We start from the raw sequence: 19,137 nt of genomic DNA on the forward strand, positions 1-19,137 counted from the left end.
AGATTCCCAGACTTTTGTAGTCATCCATCTTTTGGTGGGAACTATGAAATGAAAGTTCCAAACTGGTGAGGAGTGAAAGAACCAGATTACAGGAACTTCCTTTGCAACTCTGTGATTAACAGCAAAGTATAGAACAGGTGGCTGTTTTTTCCAGGCTCACTGAAGCAAGAAAACACCTAAAACATGCAGGGCAGTGAGCCTTGGACTATAAAATCACTTTCAAACATAGAATGTCTGTGGATGGTGCTGACTGTTGTCCATCTGTGTGTGTGCGTGTAGATGTGCCATGTGCTGCAGTACCTGTGTGACTGCCAGGTGCGCCATCGTATTGAGGCGGTGGTGGCCTTCTCCGATGACTTTGTTGCTTGTCTCCAAGACAACCAGCGCTTTCGCTATAATGAAGTGATGCTGGCTCTGAACATGTCTGCTGCACTCACTGCTAAGAAAACCAAAGAGTTCAGATCTCCCCCACAGGAACAGGTAGGAAAATCACCATGGCAACATGTCATGCATTGTGGTCTTGAAGTTGGAGAAGAGGGAAACCTGAAAACGATGATACTAGAAAAAACAGTAACACTTTATTTGAAGGGATGTACATAAGGCTGACATGACACTGTCATAAACTTAACAGCTGTCATGAACATAAAGAAGTCTTTATGAATGTTTATGACAGTTGTCATGAAGTGTCATTTGGTAAATCATGACAACTTTGCATTAAATTATCATAATTTACAAAATCATGCAAAGTTGGTACTTTTAATGGACTTTCAATGCAACTTTTAGAGCAACTTTCCATTAAAAGTGTCATTATTTACCAAATGACACTTCATGACAACATTCATAAAGACTCCTTCATGTTCATGACAGGTGTTATGTCAGTCTTAGGCACACTCCTTCAAATAAAGTGTTACCGAAAAAACTAGTAGGCTTCATCAACATCACTTGAAATTTGTCCATTGAAGATTGAGGAAAAGAATTCCAGCCTGAAAAGAGACATCATCCTTTATTTCAAAGCTCTTCAGACTAACTTTTCTGACAATCTGCTGGTGGCATGCTCCAAACTCGAAATAACACTTAGTTCAAAAGCAGCCAAGTCCAAAGGGAAACTTAAAAAACAGGATGACAGGATGTCTGGACAGATTTTGATTAAAAGTTTCAGAGCACCCAAGAAAAGTTCTCCCAAATCCAAACCTTCATTTTGTTCATATTAAATTAGTGTAAAGTACCATAAACTGGTTTATGTTTATGAGAACAGTTATCATACTTTTGTATTATTTTCCAAGATCAATATGCTGCTGAACTTCAAGGATGACAAGCAGGAATGTCCCTGTCCGGAATATATCCGGGAGCAGCTACTGGACTTCCATGAAGATCTGATGAGACACTGTGGTCTGTCTCACACCCTCCTAACAAAACATTTTCATATTGATTAACTGCAACTAATGGTAGCATTGTGTTGGTCCTGTGTAGAGCTGGACGAGGAGAGAGGAATAGATGGGGACAGTGACTTTACCATTCGAGGTCGTCTCATGTCGCTGGTGGAGAAGGTGTCCTACCTGAAGAAGAAGATGGGCAGCCTGCCCAAGGAAAAAAAGGACAGGAAACCCAGTAAGGTTTAATGTAGACAGATCAGTAAACACAGAGCCTGGTAACGTGATCCCCCCAAGTGTTTGACCACAGGGTTGGTATTTTAGGGTGCGCCCAAACAACTCAACCCTGTGTTCAGCTTTTCCACCACATGCTGGGATTTGCTTGGAAGGCAAACAGTTCAATTTTGGTCTTCTCTGATCAACACTTTTTCTTTTTTTTTTCCTCATGGTTTATGTCATCACTAAGTAGGTGTACGCTTTTGAAATGAACTTAATTTTGACAAAACCATGCAAGCACCACAGTTCACAGGTTAACATACAAGAATTATTCATTTGGTTTCATCTTACCTGTTGGCGCGTACCGTTAGTACATCTTTGTAAAGTTGGAAATACAGCATATACAAAAGTATAAAAGTTTGACATTATGTTTTGGCATCAGTCTCATTTACTTTTGTTCAGTTTCATTTTTTCTCTTTCCACAGGTACCTTACAGCAGCTTATCTCTGATACGATGGTCCACTGGGCTCAGGAGTCGGTTATAGAGGATCCAGAGCTAGTGAGAGCCATGTTTGTCCTTCTACACCGCCAGTATGATGGCATTGGAGGACAGGTGTGTCTGTGTCAGTCTTCTTTTACTAAATACTGGTAGAAAGTTAGAAAAAGTCCTGACGAGGCACAGGTTAACAATAAGGAAGTATTATGTCTATGCCAATATCTATAAACGAAACTTCAAGTATTTCTGGAGAGACAGCAGTTTTAACACAGCAGTCAGCACAGCATTTAGAAAAACTAGTGCATTAGACATAAGAAAACCACAGATTTTTATTTTATTTTTTAACCTTTTTTTTATTATAATAAAAATATATTTTTTTAATTTTTTAACTTAAGTAGTCAAGTAGTTAAGTAGTCAACTTTTCCCTTATATTTCCTTTGTTTTATCTTGTTTAATTTGTTTCTAAGCTCTTTTTCTACAAAGCTCTTTGAATTGTCTTGTACATGTTCTTCATAAATAATATTGCCTTGCAGCTTACTTAGTGCTGCTAATTGTTACACATCAGTGATAACTAAGGTAAAAACTAAGATAAATTTAGTTTATAAATATGATAGCTGGTCAATAAACAGCAACTGGGTGTAGTGAATCCCTAGCAACCAATGTGCCAGTTACATGAAAACGTAGATGCCTCATTGAGCTGGTCAGTTGTTGCGATACGTCACAGCATCTGCCATGTTGAATGTTGTAGATCTGCCAGAAAGCTAATGAGGTAAATGGATCAAACTTTAGAAAGTGCCATTCTATAAAGTATTTTAAGTTGATGCCTGACACTGACACATTCTCTCACACAGTAGAGTGATTATGGATCACTCTACTGCCACATCCAAGATGGTGGTGACGTAACATAGAACTCAGCGTTCAATGAGGCGTCCACGTATTCATGTCTACGTGGATGTGTGTGTGGTCTGCACATCTGTTACATGTGTGCACTGTCTGTCTGGCTGACTGTTCAGGTTCGAGCTCTTCCTAAAGCCTACACTATCAACTCCGTATCCATAGAGGACACCATCAACCTGCTGGCTGCCCTGGGTCAGATCCGCTCTCTGCTGAGCGTCCGGATGGGCAGAGAGGAGGAGAAGCTGATGATCAGAGGGCTTGGGTGAGGCCATGCGGCTGTCAGACTCTGAACTTTGACCTGGAATGACTTTGAGACTTTGCCCTTGGGAAACATGTTGACAGCATTATCCTGTTTGGAGATAAACTGAAAACATTCCCAGAAGAAAAGCAGCTATGTTGACTAGAGACTGTAGTTGAAAATCATCTTCCAGCTGCGTGATAACTCCACAAATACATCTAGAGCAAGATTGGAATTTATGAGATCGAAGCATATTCATGTCAAAGCCCACACCTAAATCAAACTTCAAATCTGCAGCATCATTTGAAAATTGATTTTCAGACACTCCATTGAATCTGACTGAATTTGAACTGTTTTGCAAAGAACTTATAAAAGTGTAATTCTCTGTATTATCTGCCAAACAGATCAACAGCTTGAAGTGCAGCATTGACTCTGGAACTGTGCAATAAAAATATAATCCAAGCATTTTAACTTTCAAAAGTAGAAAGAAAATTAGACATAACTTAAAACATTTTTTTACAAATAAAAACTGAACAGTGTGGTATGTGAAAGGATTCAGTGCAACCAATTTCCTTCAGAAGTTGTCTCATGACTGCTAATGACTAAACATAGTCCACCTGTATGTAATCTAATCTCTGAACAAATCCAGCTGCTCTGTGATGCCTCAGAGGAAAACCCAGCGCGAGTGTCCTAGTGCTCATGTTGCGTTTAAAGGCGGCTCGGAAAAACAGGTTACGACATGTTAACGGATTTAACAGTTTTAACTGCTGATAAAAGTGACAGACACAGATATGGCAAATGCAAAAGCCCCTACTGTATCACATTGACAGAGGAATAACAGAGAGTTGGCCATTCTAAGGTAAAAACCCAGCGCATACAGCGTTCATGTTTTGTTTTTTTTCATCCAGACGGCTTCCCGCGCCCCCCTGCAATGGCACGGCGTTCCCCCTAGGAGGCACGCCCCACAGTTTGGGAACCTCTGCCTTAGGCTAACATGGGTCTTCATGTGGCCAAAGTTTCCAAAGCAAAGAACACAAGCACTGTGTCACATCAGCCAAGTTGCTAAATAATGCACATAAAGGATAACTTTGAATAACATGTTAACTTTTAAGTTGCTAGATTGGAGGGGAAAAACCTATTTGCCTGTCATTAAAATATGTTTGATATTAAGGGCTAACCTTACAGTAATGGAGTTTAATAACTTTAGCTAACATTAACTTACAGCAAGGTAGTTAATGTTGCTGTAATATTAACAGCAATACGTCATTGCGCTGCTAAATACATAACGCTGAGTGGAGTGGTGGACCGCTCCAAGATGGCCGTCCTAAATCTCGTCAGCGACAATAGGCGAGAGCGGCCATGAGGCGTCTATTCTATGGTTCAACCGACCCCACACACGTAAAACGTGTGTCATTTGCCACAGTCCTCTACGTTTGTCTCAGTCTTCGCACGCAGAAGGGTTAAAACAGCCTTAAATAATGTTTCAAATGCTAAGTTCATACGTGCTTAGTAGACGTCTTGCTGTAAAACTTTAGGATCGATTAAATTAAGAAAATTAAGACTGGACAACATGGCAGAGCTATACAATATTACTACATAAAGCTAATTTTAAAGTTTAATCGGTGATACTTTTATAACAAATTTATGTCAGATCATGATTTCTTGGTTAATGACAAGTTGTCATAATGAAGACAATTTTGAATAATGTCAACTTTGTATTAAAAGTGTCATGATTTACCAAATGACACTTTATGACAACAGCCATAAATATTCATAAAAACTTACTGATGTTCATGACAGATGTTATGTCATGTTTATGACAGTGTCATGTCAGTCTTATTTACACCTTCAAATAAAGTGTTACTTTGAAAAAGACTTGAGCTTCAGGACAACCACCTTAAACATAAAGCCAATTATAATAGATCTAATTCACAGCAGGGACCCAGCACAGCTAAGGAGAATTAGCACAAATTTTACACAGGTTTTGCCAAGTGTAGTTTCAGCCCAGTATATCAGGTCTCTCCTAAAATGCAAAGTTGCCTTTCGTATTCTTTGTTTGTTCTGTCTAGTTATTCCACTAAGATATGCTGCTGCCTTTCCAGCTCACTCTTGAGAAATATATCTTTATGTCAGTATCATTGGCCAGATTAATTAAAGCTTTAATAATAAAAGCATAAAAGACAGTTGCTGTGCAGAGACAAGCAGGAATTTTAAAGAGTGCTTACTCAGTGTACAGATCTATGAGGAGTTTAGCATTGAAAATGTTTCCTTTTTCTGCAGTGATATAATGAACAACAAGGTTTTCTACCAGCATCCCAACCTGATGAGAGCTCTGGGCATGCATGAGACGGTCATGGAGGTCATGGTTAACGTTCTCAGTGGAGGAGACTCCAAGGTAGGCAGGCTGCAAAACCTCAATAAGCAAATAAATGTACATATGCGTAACTAGGAAGTGTTTTTTAAAATTATATACACAAACGCTTTTGTTTGTGGTTAAATGTGTTTACAGGAAATCACCTTTCCTAAAATGGTGGCCAACTGTTGTCGGTTTTTGTGCTACTTCTGCCGAATCAGCCGCCAGAACCAGAAGGCCATGTTTGACCATCTGAGCTACTTGCTGGAGAATAGCAGCGTAGGCCTTGGTAAGTAGAAGAGCTAACCACATTAGCTAATAGTTAACTGTAAATAGAATATAGAAAGTTACTTTAGGCTTTCCTGCGATGGACTGGTGACCTGTCCAGGGTGACCCCGCCTGTTGCCCATTGACCACTAGAGATAAACACCAGCACCCCTTTTGACCCCATTAGGAATAAGGGTGTGAGAAAATTGATAGATGGACTTTTGTTTTCAGTAATTTCACTGGTAAGTACAAATAGACCAATAGCAACCAAAACTGCAAAGATATGAAATCTTGGCAGGAAGACATTGCCCTCGCCCATTTAACAAAACTTCTCCTTCAAACTAGATGTCATGGGGTGTGGTTGGTGGTGGTGAGAATGAACGCTGAGACCCAGGTTGTGATGAAGATGATGATGAATTTAATGAAGACAGCTCAACAGTCCAGAACAGGCAGCACGGCAGAGAGTTAGCACACAGCTAATACCGGTAGCAACAAGAGCTAAGCAAACCAGGACTTCACAGTACAACTGGAGAGCTTCAACGTTAGACTATAGACGTGCGACCAGGATCTGACAAAAGACAGAGACAACAGGTGGACTAAAATACACACGGGGTAATCAAGGGGACGAGACACACCTGGGAACAATCAAGGGCTGACAGGACAGCAGGACTCAGGGAAACAGGACTAAATAGAAAATCCCAAGATTATTATACAGAAAACACAGATCGTAACACTAGAAGCAAGAAAACAAACTTACCTACAAGGAAAAAAATAACAATAAGAAAATCTCCTACACAACCATTCCCCTTTTCTACAAAGAACATTTCCTGGCTAAGAACAACACAGGAGAAAGGTATTCAGGATGAAATGGCCATGGAACGTCATCTACCAGATGGCTTAACCAAATCAGATAGATTTTTGTACATTTACATGAAAGACAAAACAAGTTTATCTTAAAGGATCAGTGCAGATCAACGGTCATGGGGAAGCATGATGATGCATTTCAGCTCTGACATGTTCAGAAGGAAAATGTTAAAAACAAAATGTAAACATGTTCTTTCTTTATATGATGGTACCAGTGCTCCTGCTCTCTGTTCTTCTGTTCTCCATTTTTCCTCTCTTCTCTCAGCCTCTCCTTCCATGCGTGGATCCACTCCTCTGGACGTGGCTGCAGCATCAGTCATGGATAACAATGAACTGGCTCTAGCTCTAAGAGAACCAGAGCTGGAAAAGGTGAGTTTTACAAATGCACTCATATAAGCATCCATGTGTCCTCCTCCATCTACAATAAGTCCAATATATTATGGCTGTGAACTACCTGTCCCTAACCGATTCAAGTAAGACTGGTTTTACTTTAACCACATTCATCTCCCAACTAAAAATCTTGCAGCTTTCCCAAAGCCCTGTCAGCCCACCACTGGGTGCTCCCACTGGAATAAAATGACATTAATTCAGTAACAAAAACCAGAAATCTACTGTGGCATCATCATCCATTTGGAATATAGATCTATTTACCTGCCACAGGACACTTGAACCTTTTCAGTCAGTTTTTAGCATCTAAAGTTTGTCAAGAAAAATTTGACAATATTTGCACAAAAGCAGCTAAAATTATGCAAAAAATTCTTTTACAGAACTTAAAGATGCTAAAGGAGCAAGAAGAGATAATTTCTGTAATTATTGCAAAGTGATCCATGAATCCAGAGCAGATAAAGAAATAGTGGTAACATATTAGCTGAAAACTAGTGTAACAGTCAGCACTGATCTTCAGTCAGAAGTTTCTTCAGAACCACTTCAGCCTGTAGGTCCTGACTGACAGCCATCATCATCAGGAATGAATCTTTGAAAAAATGTGGAAGTTTTATAGTCATTTTTGTACTGGAATTTGAATAGCAATGTGGTAAAAGACACCAGTAACACTCCTGTTATCTGTGGTGGGATTTTAGAAGATGTTGTTCCATTGCTGCATGGATGCGTTTTCATTCACTATGACAACAACAACTTTATACATAAACTTCAACGAAAAAAAAAATTATTGTGACACTTAAAAAGATGTAGTTTAAACCTTGCAATATTTTCATTGTTTTTCTTCTTCTCACTAAGGGACAGAACAATTCAAATAGAATATAAACATGAAAAATGTGATGTAACCATTTTTTTCCTCCGTATTGTCAGTGAATAAATACAGTAGCGTATTTTGAGACCTAATCCTGTGTACACACTTTTGCATGCACAGAATTTCTCAATTGCTTTTTGATTTTAAAACTTATATTATTAGCGTTTGGGATCTTCTCTGTCAGTTTATTTCAGGTTGTATTAGCTTTATTAGTTATATGCTCAGCTTTATTGACTGTATAGCTGAGCATTGTGTGACTGCTCTGAAGGTGGTGCAGTATCTGGCTGGCTGTGGGCTGCAGAGCTGTGTAATGCTGGTGCATAAGGGATACCCAGACATCGGCTGGAACCCTGTGGAGGGGGAGCGCTACCTGGACTTTCTGCGTTTTGCTGTCTTCTGCAATGGTGAAGGCAGAAACACTTTCATTACAGGCAGCTTTACTTGTCATTGATAAGTTTTTTGTAACTCTGTGCTTGTGACGTGAGCAGGGGAGAGCGTGGAAGAGAACGCCAACGTTGTGGTGAGGCTTCTTATTCGCCGGCCTGAATGTTTTGGCCCCGCTCTTCGAGGTGAAGGCGGTGATGGCTTGCTTGCAGCAATGGAGGAAGCCATCAGAATCTCTCAGGATCCTTCCAGAGACGGGCCATCTCCGGTGTCTGAGAGCAGCAGAACACTGTAAGACAACAAGCATTCATGTGTTAATAATGCTTGTGTTAATAATCATCACAGAAAGCTGTTAGTGGTTAATACAGCATGCGCCTTCTCTCTGGTAGTTACACCAATGTGCTTTAATATGAAATTTAATAAAAATGACACAACTCGATTCAAAAAGAAAAACTTTTGGTTTTTACCTGTTTATGTCTAGATGTATTCTCATGCTTGCATAACACCTGTTATGTTATTGCTATAAATCAAAGTATCATTAAGCTACTACTGAGATGAAGGGTAAATGGTGTGGTACTGCTGTGCAGCAGTGACATGCTGGATGAAGAGGAGGATGATACCATCCACATGGGCAATGCCATTATGACCTTCTACTCTGCACTTATTGATCTGCTGGGCCGCTGTGCTCCAGAGATGCATGTGAGTGCTTTAAACATAACAGAATATTAAACATGTCAGACTAAAACCTAGACGATTTTATTTCTTTAACCTAATGCCTGTTTTACACCAGCTGATCCATGCTGGCAAAGGTGAAGCCCTCCGCATCAGAGCCATTTTAAGGTCCCTGATTCCCATCGAAGACCTGGTGGGAGTCATCAGCATCCCCTTCTCCATGCCCAACCTGGCTAAAGGTAGGTCCAGTCTCAGCTCATACGCAGACAGCAGGAACAATAACTAACATAAATGAAGATGAGCAAACTCTACTTGGTCTGTGATTGCTCTGTATCATTGAGCTTCCATTTGAAGCATGTTTTTAAAGTATTTTAAAATGTTTTTAGACATGACCTTTTGTTCCTGTGCTCTCTCAGATGGGATAGTTGTGGAGCCAGACATGTCAGCAGGTTTCTGTCCAGACCATAAAGCAGCCATGGTCCTTTTCCTGGACCGGGTCTATGGTATAGAAGACCAGAATTTCCTCCTCCACCTTCTTGAGGTTGGATTCCTGCCAGATCTCAGAGCTGCTGCCTCTCTGGATACTGTAAGTAAGCTTTCCCTCCAATCTCCCTTGTGATGCCGGTCAACTTATTACATTTACATAAATTGGAGAAATATGCTGTAAGAGGCATTTCTTGGATAAAACATTACCTGAATCAAAGACATCAATATGAACAAATAAATAGTACTTATTTACTGGAGGTGACCTGTGAAGTACCACAAGGGTCAGTGCTGGGTCCTAAACTGTTTTTTACTTGATATAAATGATATATGCAAGTTGTTAGACCACATCTGTACATGAATATGTGGGACCCACTCAAAAACATTTTTAACTGAAAATCTTAACTGTTCACACACCAAATATACCTTAATAAACATTAATATTCATTAATATACGCAACAGAAACAATCTTATCTCTACAGTAGAAGCTAGTGTCCATAGTTTTTTTCTTGTCTCTGCTTTTGGGGGAATGTCCAGTCAGTGTCGAGGAAAATGAATGCTGCTCATTGGTTGGCTGCCAATAGCATGTCAAGTACCATTGTGCACAGCTTCCCAAGCTGCATTTTCTTACAAATCTTTAAATAGGCAAATTTTCCACAAATAATTTGGAGTTCCTTTGCAGATAGCAGATGCAGCTGGTCAAGTTAAAGATCAAAGTCTACCCAGTTAAACAGAAAACTGGATGTTTCCTTCTCGCTTTTAAAGATGTTTCACCTCTCATCTTTCAGTGATGGCTGAAAGCAAGTTCACATTTTATTCAGTTTAGAGAGGAGGTATTTTTTCAGACTGACTATAAAGGTGTTGAAATGTTTTGAACAACCATGAGATGAAGTCCAACTGCCTTCTGTTTGCTTTGGATGAATCAGCTTTGAGTAGAAAAGAATCCTAACCCAAATACTAAGTTAAAAAACTCATTGACACTGCAATGCTGCAGTCTCCATAAGGGTCATCAGATGTACAGCTCATAGCTGATGTAGACTTTTTTTTAAAATGTTGCACCACTCACTGTGTTGACCCTGTCCTGCTGTGCCAGGCTGCCCTCAGTGCCACAGATATGGCCCTGGCCCTCAACAGGTACTTGTGTACAGCGGTGCTGCCCCTCCTGACCAAATGTGCTCCTCTGTTTGCGGGGACTGAGCCGTTCGCTTCTCTGATCGACTCCCTCCTCCACACGGTGTACCGCCTGTCCAAAGGCTGCTGCCTTACCAAAGCTCAGAGGGACGCTATAGAGGAGTGTCTGCTGGCTGTTTGTGGGTAAGCTAATAAGTACAGTCTTACACTGACACTGGCTCTGTTGTTGAAGCCATATTTCTTGCATTTGTCAGGTTTTAAAGAGACATTTCCTAAAACTATATGAGTGTGAGAATAAATGGCCACTTCCTGTGTGTCTCCCTGATGTAATGCAGTAAGCTGAGGCCTTCAATGATGCAGCACCTGCTGAGGAGGCTGGTGTTCGACGTCCCCCTGCTGAATGAACACACCAAGATGCCTCTGAAGGTGACAAGCCTCTCTTTTCTCATCCTTACCTCATCCCCAGAAGAAATATGGAGATGGAATAAACCACTGTTTATGACATTAGTGTAGTTTTACTCCTATGATGTCATACGGTTAGAAGACAAGACAAAGTATATTAGATTTTTTATAGTTTTCATAATTCAGCCACTTTGGCAGAAAGTGGCTGCCAAAGTGGCAGCCACAAACACCGTGGTGTTTGTTTTAAGACAAACACCACGGTTTGTCTTAAAACCGTGGTGTTTAAGACAAACACCACGGTTGTTGAAGTTGCATTCAAGGAGAAGGTGAAGGTGTGGTGTTCGCTAATGAAGCGTGTTACTTTTCCAGCTGCTGACCAATCACTATGACCGCTGCTGGAAGTATTACTGCCTGTCCGGAGGCTGGGGCAGCTTCGGAGTGGCTTCAGATGAAGAGCTTCACCTCTCCAGGAAACTGTTCTGGGGAATATTTGATGCTCTGTCCTGCAAGGTGAGACCTGACATTTCCTTTTGTCCTTGTTGCCTCACCAAAGCATCTGTTTTATAGTTTGTTCTGTGTGTATTAAGTGATAAGAACTGTTTTGTAGACTCTTGTTATGGAGGCTACATCAAAACCACTGTATTTATTGGAACAGTTTTCTTCGACTCAACATGTGAAAGACTGCAAGGTATTAAAATGTGGATCAAACTACACACTAATGTTATGTAATTTGTGCATTGTTACTTTGCAGATGTCATAAACAAAAACACTAACAACGCTCGAGCTTTATTTGCCACTGTTGACAGGCTCACAAATCCTCCAATGACGTTGCCACCTGAGCTTCAATCTATTGCCGCCTGCAACAAGTTTTCAAGTTTCTTTTTAGAGAAAATTCAAAAGATCAGAGGATTAATCTGCACATCCACTCCAAAGACAGTACTAATGCTGTGCCCAAACAAAACAAATGCAGGAAAAATGACCCAATTTCTACTACTAAATTATAAAACCCTAGAAGAAATTATAAGTCAATTAAGCTCCAGTTCCTGCTGTCTGGATGTCCTACCCACACATTTCTTTAAGAAAGTCCTGCCTGTCATTAATGATCTGATCCAAATAGTAACTCATCGCTCTCTTCAGGTGTTTTTTTCCCCCAGGCTTTGAAAACAGCAGTTATCAAACCACTGATAAAAAAGAACAATCTGGACAAATCACTACTGCAGAATTACAGGCCGACCTCTGACCTCCCATTCATCAGCAAAATTATTGAAAAAGCTGTTTTTAAACAATTGAATAACTTCCTAACAATAACAAACTGCTTTGACTCCTTCCAGTCTGGTTTTCGTGCTCACCACAGCACAGAGACGGCCTAGTCAAAGTGTTCAATGACATTCATATAAATACAGACTGTGGGAGAACCACAGTGCTGGTTCTGTTGGACCTCAGTGTTGATCAGGACATTTTACTGAATCGACTGGAGAGTTGGGTCGGACTCTCCGGTCCAGTGCTCAACTGGTTTGAATCCTACATAAAGAACAGGGATTTCTTTGTTTCAATCGGAAACTTCTCATCAGAGAGGTCAAAGGTCACATGTGGGGTACCCCAAGGTTCAATCCTAGGACCCCTTCTTTTCAATATTTATATGCTCCCACTGGCTCAGGTTATAACAGGAAATAAGATCAGCTACCATAACTACGCGGATGATACACAGCTCTACATCACGATGTCACCAGGTGACTCTGAACCCATCCAATCACTGAATAGATGCTTAGAACAGATCAATGTGTGGATGTGACAAAACTTTATCCAGCTAAACAGAAACAAAACTGAAGTTATTATCTGTGGACCTAAAGAGGAGCGAACTAGAATCAATGCACAGCTTCAGTTATTACAACTAAAAACCAGCGATCAGCCCGAAACCTGGGAGTAGTGATGAACTCTGACCTGAACCTTCAGAACCACATTAAGACAGTCATAAAGTCGGCCTTCTATCACCTGAAGAACATCTCTAGGATTAGAGGACTTATGTCTCAGCACGATCTAGAGAAACTCATCCATGCGTTTATCTTTAGCCGCATTGATTACTGCAACAGCGTCTTCACAGGTCTGACTAATAAATCAATCAAACAGCTGCAGCTGATCCAGAAGCTGCTGCTCGTGTTCTCACTAAAACCAGGAAGATAGAGACATAACACCAGTTTTAAAGTCCCTACACTGGCTCCCTGTAGCTCAGAGAATAGACTTTAAAATACTGATGTTAGTTTATAAATCACTGAACGGTTTAGCACCACAATACCTTAAAGATCTGTTATTACTGTACCAACCGTCTAGACCCCTCAGATCTTCTGGTTCTGGTTCTGCTCTGCATCCCCAGAACCAGAACCAGACGAGGAGAAGCAGCATTCAGTTTCTATGCACCACAGATTTGGAACAAACTTCCAGAAAACTGTAAAACAGCTGAAACACTGGGTGCCTTTAAATCTCAACTTAAAACCCACCTGTTTAGAGTTGCTTATGGCTAAATTAGGGTTAGAGTGCGGGTTTTGATGTCTTCCATCTTTTTATGTCTTTAATGTTTTTAATTTCTTCTTCTTTCTTTTCGACGTTTTAATGATGTAATGTTTTTTGTTTTTTTGTTTTTATTTTTATTTATTTATTTATTTATTTTTTTAAATCTCTCTCTTTCTCACTGATTATTTCTTTTTTTATTTTAATTATGTAAAGCACTTTGAAATGCCTTGCTGCTGAAATGTGCTATACAAATAAAATTTGATTGATTTGATTGATTGTAAAAAAAAAAAAAAAACTAATTGGAGATTATTTAAGTCTTCCAAAATACTTAAATAAGTTTCTATGACAACATTGAAACTAACCAAGATACAAGGAAGCTGACATTTTTGTCATTGCTTTATCTCATTTATTTTTGTGTGCGTATACGAATGTATGTGTGAAAAAGGCGAGTAGCTGTGTATTTAGGAAATGATTCTGTGTTTAGATGCTCTCAATAACGAAGTGTGCTCCTTCTTCTTTCCAAAAACTTCTCCATTACCAGAGGTTCTTCTAGCCAGGTAGAACAGATGGGTGCTCATTTACTCTAGTTTACACTCGCTGGCCACTTTATTAGGTACACCTTGCTAGTACCAGGTTGGTCCCCTTTTGTCTTCACAGCTGCCTTAATCTAATGGCATAGATTCAACAAGGTACTGGAAATATTCCTTAGAGAGTCTGGTCCATATTGACATGATAGCATCACGTAGTTGATGTGGATTTGTCAGCTGCACATCCATGATGCAAATCTCCCGTTCCACCTCATCCCAAAGGTTTTCTATTGGATTGAGATCTGGTGACTGTGGAGGCCATTCGAGTTCAGTGAACTCATTGTTGTGTTCAAGAAACCAGCCTGAGATAAACTTGTGCTTTATTGCGCATTATCCTGCTGGAAGTAGCCATCAGAAGATGGGTTGATAAAGAGAAGGACATGGTCAATGCTCAGGTAGGTTGTGACTAATGGGCCCAAAGTATCCCAGGAAAATATCCCTCACACCACTGCACCACCACCAGCCTGAATGTTGACGCCAAATTCTGACACTACCATCCAAATGTGGCGGCAGAAATTGAGACTCGTCAGACCAGACACCATTTTTCCAATCTTCTATTGTCTAATTCTGGTGAGCCTATGTGAATTGTAGCCTCAGTTTCCTATTCTTAGCTGACAGAAGTGGCACCCGGTGTGGTCTTCTGCTGCTGTAGCCCGTCTGCCTAAAGGTTTGACGTGTTGTTCAGAGATGCTCTTCTGCATACCTCAGTAGTAATAAGTGGTTATTTGAGTTACTGTTGCCGTTCTATCAGATTGAACCAGTCTGGCCATTCTCCTCTGACCTCTGGCATCAATAAGGCATTTGCTCCCACAGAACTGCTGCTCACTGGATATTTTCTGTTTTTCAGACCATTCTCTGTAAACCCTAGAGATGGTTTTTCGTGAAAATCCCAGTAGATCAGCAGTTTCTGAAATACTCAGACCAGCCCGTCTACCAACTACCATGCCATGTTCAAAGTCACTTAAATCACCTTTCTTCCTCATTCTGATGCTCAGTTTGAACTACAGCAGGTTGTCTTGGCCATGTCTACATGTCTAAATACATTGAGTGTCTGCTATGTGATTGGCTGATTCAACACTTGTGTTAAGAACCAGTTAGACAGGTGTACCTAATAAAGTGGCTGGTGAGTATATATTGAACTGTTTGAGTTAGTGGAGACATTACACATTGTGCAGGATCTTGGTCAGCTACTGTTTTAAATGTGCAATAGAAATAAACTTGAATTTGACTCATTGTCTTCATGTGGTTGCTTATCTCTAAATCGTTGCCAAGATTCAAAGCAACTGACTGGATTTACTTTAACTATACATAAACTAACAAAGGAATCCCAGCAACAAACCTCATCTGTAAATAAACAACAATGTCACTGAAGGTAATTTATATAAGGTGTATGAAGTGGCAACCTCAGCCTGGGATGGACTGCATCTGTGAAGTGCTGAATCTAAACCTGAATGAACACCTGTGTTTTAACGATGCAGCGTTATGACCAGGAGCTGTTTAAGCTGGCACTACCGTGTCTGAGCGCGGTGGCTGGCGCTCTTCCTCCAGACTACATGGAGTCCAACTACATGGCCCTGATGGAGAAACAGTCCTCCATGGATTCAGAAGGAAACTTCAACCCACAACCAGCAGACACCTCTAAGTATGTAACAAGACTCTAGTTACTATGTGCTGCTGCATTTATAGTGCTCTCAGAAATGCAACTTGTAGCATCACTTCTGCTGACTGACAAACTGTTGCTTAAACATCCTGTTTTTGTCTTTAGTGTAACTGTTCCTGAAAAGCTGGACTATTTTATAACCAGATATGCCGAGCACAACCATGAGAGGTGGTGCATAGAGAAGGTGAGAAGACAAGAAGCCTCAACATGTCCTACAGTTAGATTTTATCTATTTATTTGAACTATACACTTTTTCTTTCACTAAAACAGCTAACAGTTCATACAAACTGTCATACCAACACTGTGCACTTTATTAAAAATGTTATTTACACAGCATCACTCATACCCAAGGCAATCCAAAGTATCATACAGGAAAGACAGACTGAAAATAGCAAAGCATAAAAGAAAAGAAAAACATGTTATCAAAGCCATTAAAGAAACAAATGTTGAAGTAGTTTATTAGTGAGATTGTTTGATCAAAAACTGCAGAACAGTAACATGTTTTCAGTCCTGATTTACAGGAACCAACAGAAACACGTGTAATGTTTTCATCTTTTAGGTTCATTGTTTTCAGTTGCCTTGGTTTCAGAAATGTTGTAGATTATTTCTCAGCAACAAGAACAAGAATGAATGTGGTGGTGTCATACACAGGGTGGAGTCTCCCCACCACGTCACCAAGACTGCATGTCTGGAAAACATAGGTACCGAGGTGCAGGATGGGGCTCAGCACAAACCAGATGTTTAGTGTTTTTAGGAGTCCAAAGAGAGGTGGTGAACTTTTGTAGCCGAGGGAAAAGGTCAGAGCTTTCAAACTGAGTACAGTTGATTGTAAATAGAGAATGCTAAATCATCAGAGCTGTGCAGATCATCTGCTACTGATGAAAATCCCCCAACAAGTCCACCACCTGGCTGAGCTCATGTATCTGCAGACAGAGAAATACAGAATCAGGGTATGCGAAGATTACATGAACAGAGAGTTGTTGTAAAATACCGATAGGTTTGATTCACTGATTTATTTTTTTTATGTCTATGTAACTGGGTCTATATTAATAGTTTTATATTTCCACAAAATGTGTTCTTTTATGTATTTGTCTGCTTCAACTTGACTGTTGCTGTGTTCCTCTGTGTCTACTATAAGGGGTTTGGTTTTCCAACTCCGCCTTATTTTCTTCTTCTTTTGTTCAGGGCCCTCCAGGACTATTATAAATATTAAGTTATTAATTTCCTCTCCCCTTTTGTTATTCGTTCCACTGGGGAGAGATCGGGTTGGAGAACTGGAGCACATGCTAGGTGCTAATGCTAATATCTCCCGATTGACAGATTAAATAAACGGAGACCGCCTCCAAACCCAGACTTGATGTCTTGTGGTTTGTCTGATCACCACACAACACACACAACGCAGAAATCCACCGGTCACATCTAGCATCAGTAATATTACCAACAAACCAATATTCTATTCTTGAATGACTTTTCTTGAATGTTTTTCAGTTTTCCCATGGCTGGACATATGAAGAACACCTGTGTGACAGCAGTAAGACCCATCCCCTGCTGAAGCCGTACAAAGCTCTGTCTGAGAAGGTGCTGCTCGCTTTCCATCCCAAACCAATCATGGCTTTACTGTGAAACTAAAGCAACTGTACACAAACATCACATTTCAGTTTCACATTCCTTTTATCCTTAAGCTCTTATAAAACTTTGTCAAATATTTGTAGTTGTTTTTTGATATTTGGTTAGTTTAAGCAGTGATCTATAGCTAGCCTGTAACCTGGCAGGACAAGGAGGCGTACTGCTGGTCTGTCAGAGAGTCTCTGAAGACGATGCTGTCGTGGGGCTGGAGCATCGACAGAAACAGAGAGGGAGACACTGCCACCCTCCACAATAAATCCAGACGGATATCACAGGCCAGCCAGGTAGCCTAGTGGAGCAATTCATTCATTCATTAAATCATGCTAACCCGGTCAGTATGTGAATGGGAGTGATGATTATGTAGATGATCACAAAGGTCAGTAAAATCACTGTATGGGTCAATGAAGATCAAAGGCTGTGCAGCACCATTACTTAGGTATAAACAAATCATGATAAACCATTTGGTTCAAACTTTCTTGAGTTAAATAACCTGAATGTTATTTGGTGATTGTCGACTGAAAAAGTTTGCATGGATTACACACAGCATTCATTTTTGTGAATGTAGTGAGCAAAATAATGCGCCACAGTTTTTTTTGTGTGTATCATTTCTACACATGGCCCCTAATGTACTTTAAATCATTAAAAGCCTGACAGTACGATTACATTATTGCCCGTGAAGAGAAACTTCTGACCAGAAGGCTCTGTGGTCAGAAAATTCTTAGTGGTTTGTGACATTCTGCTCCTAATGTCCACAGCTGTCTTTTGAAGGAGCTCCAGCTTTCAGCCCAAGACCTGTTGACATGAGCAATGTTACACTGTCCAGAGATATGCAGGTAAATATGTTTCTATAAATAAACCATGAAAGTACAAAGCTACAGTAAACATGTGTAAATAATGTTTACTGTGTCTTAAATTAAAAATAAATGTTACACGATTCACTGGTGTTTGCAGTGTAAACGCAGCCACACATGATAATCATTTTGTTTTCCCAGTCTATGGCTGAGCTGCTTGCTGAAAATTATCATAATATCTGGGCAAGACAAAAGAAAATGGAGCTAGAAGCTAAAGGTAACAAGCGGCATAACACAGCCACACCACCACCACCATATGATGCCTTCTGTTATTTTAGTCTGACATTCATTTACCTTCCTAAATATTATGCGTAACTGTCAATCCAATATTCATTTTAGATTTTTTTAAAAATATTCCACCACAGCCAAACAAATAAGAGTCAGTTACTTAGAGTGGTAGTGAGAGACGGATTCCCCCAAAGTAAAGCTCTGCTGTCTTTAAAAAGACATCCTCCTCATTTTTTGCCTCCAGATCTTTTCAGACTGTCACTAAGGTAAAATGAATAACTTGAATAAAAACTTAGTTCTCTTTGGGGTTTTTGCTGCTTTAGATGAAATGGTTTAGGGTTTTTGTGTGTTTGCTCACTGACATCTTCAGGTGGAGGAAGACATCCTCTTCTAGTTCCCTATGACACGCTGACTGCCAAAGAGAAATCCAAGGACCGAGAAAAAGCTCAAGACATTCTCAAGTTTCTCCAGATCAACGGTTACATCGTATCCAGGTAGAAGCATGTCCATTCTTCCTTGGAGGCTGATTAGAACCTCAGTGAAGTATAGTGATATCTATGTAGATTTAATCTTTTTGAGAAAAATAATCTTTGCTGCATCTTTGGTGTACTTACACAATCTAATAATGCATTTTGCTGTGGTGTTTGCTGGAAA

At 40.1% G+C, this 19,137-nt stretch overlaps 1 protein-coding gene across 1 annotated transcript in view; it reads left to right on the forward strand.

The window, feature by feature from the left end:
* The window catches only part of ryr2a (ryanodine receptor 2a (cardiac)), a 122,455-nt gene that overhangs the window by 44,441 nt on the left and 58,877 nt on the right, over window positions 1-19,137 (forward strand). The window contains exons 22-44 of the mRNA XM_017310781.2: window positions 280-480; window positions 1,284-1,389; window positions 1,471-1,608; window positions 2,072-2,199; window positions 3,096-3,241; window positions 5,498-5,612; window positions 5,727-5,859; window positions 6,967-7,070; window positions 8,219-8,354; window positions 8,439-8,625; window positions 8,922-9,033; window positions 9,125-9,245; window positions 9,423-9,592; window positions 10,584-10,804; window positions 10,957-11,047; window positions 11,393-11,533; window positions 15,597-15,760; window positions 15,884-15,962; window positions 17,267-17,356; window positions 17,551-17,688; window positions 18,160-18,237; window positions 18,397-18,472; window positions 18,854-18,977. Of these exons, the coding sequence (XP_017166270.2) occupies window positions 280-480; window positions 1,284-1,389; window positions 1,471-1,608; window positions 2,072-2,199; window positions 3,096-3,241; window positions 5,498-5,612; window positions 5,727-5,859; window positions 6,967-7,070; window positions 8,219-8,354; window positions 8,439-8,625; window positions 8,922-9,033; window positions 9,125-9,245; window positions 9,423-9,592; window positions 10,584-10,804; window positions 10,957-11,047; window positions 11,393-11,533; window positions 15,597-15,760; window positions 15,884-15,962; window positions 17,267-17,356; window positions 17,551-17,688; window positions 18,160-18,237; window positions 18,397-18,472; window positions 18,854-18,977 (2,999 nt within the window). The remainder of the gene's footprint in view (window positions 1-279; window positions 481-1,283; window positions 1,390-1,470; window positions 1,609-2,071; window positions 2,200-3,095; window positions 3,242-5,497; window positions 5,613-5,726; window positions 5,860-6,966; window positions 7,071-8,218; window positions 8,355-8,438; window positions 8,626-8,921; window positions 9,034-9,124; window positions 9,246-9,422; window positions 9,593-10,583; window positions 10,805-10,956; window positions 11,048-11,392; window positions 11,534-15,596; window positions 15,761-15,883; window positions 15,963-17,266; window positions 17,357-17,550; window positions 17,689-18,159; window positions 18,238-18,396; window positions 18,473-18,853; window positions 18,978-19,137) is intronic.

The sequence above is a fragment of the Poecilia reticulata genome, chromosome 19, assembly GCF_904066995.2.
Source record: "Poecilia reticulata chromosome 19, P_reticulata-male-v2, whole genome shotgun sequence".
Lineage (NCBI taxonomy): Eukaryota > Metazoa > Chordata > Actinopteri > Cyprinodontiformes > Poeciliidae > Poecilia > Poecilia reticulata.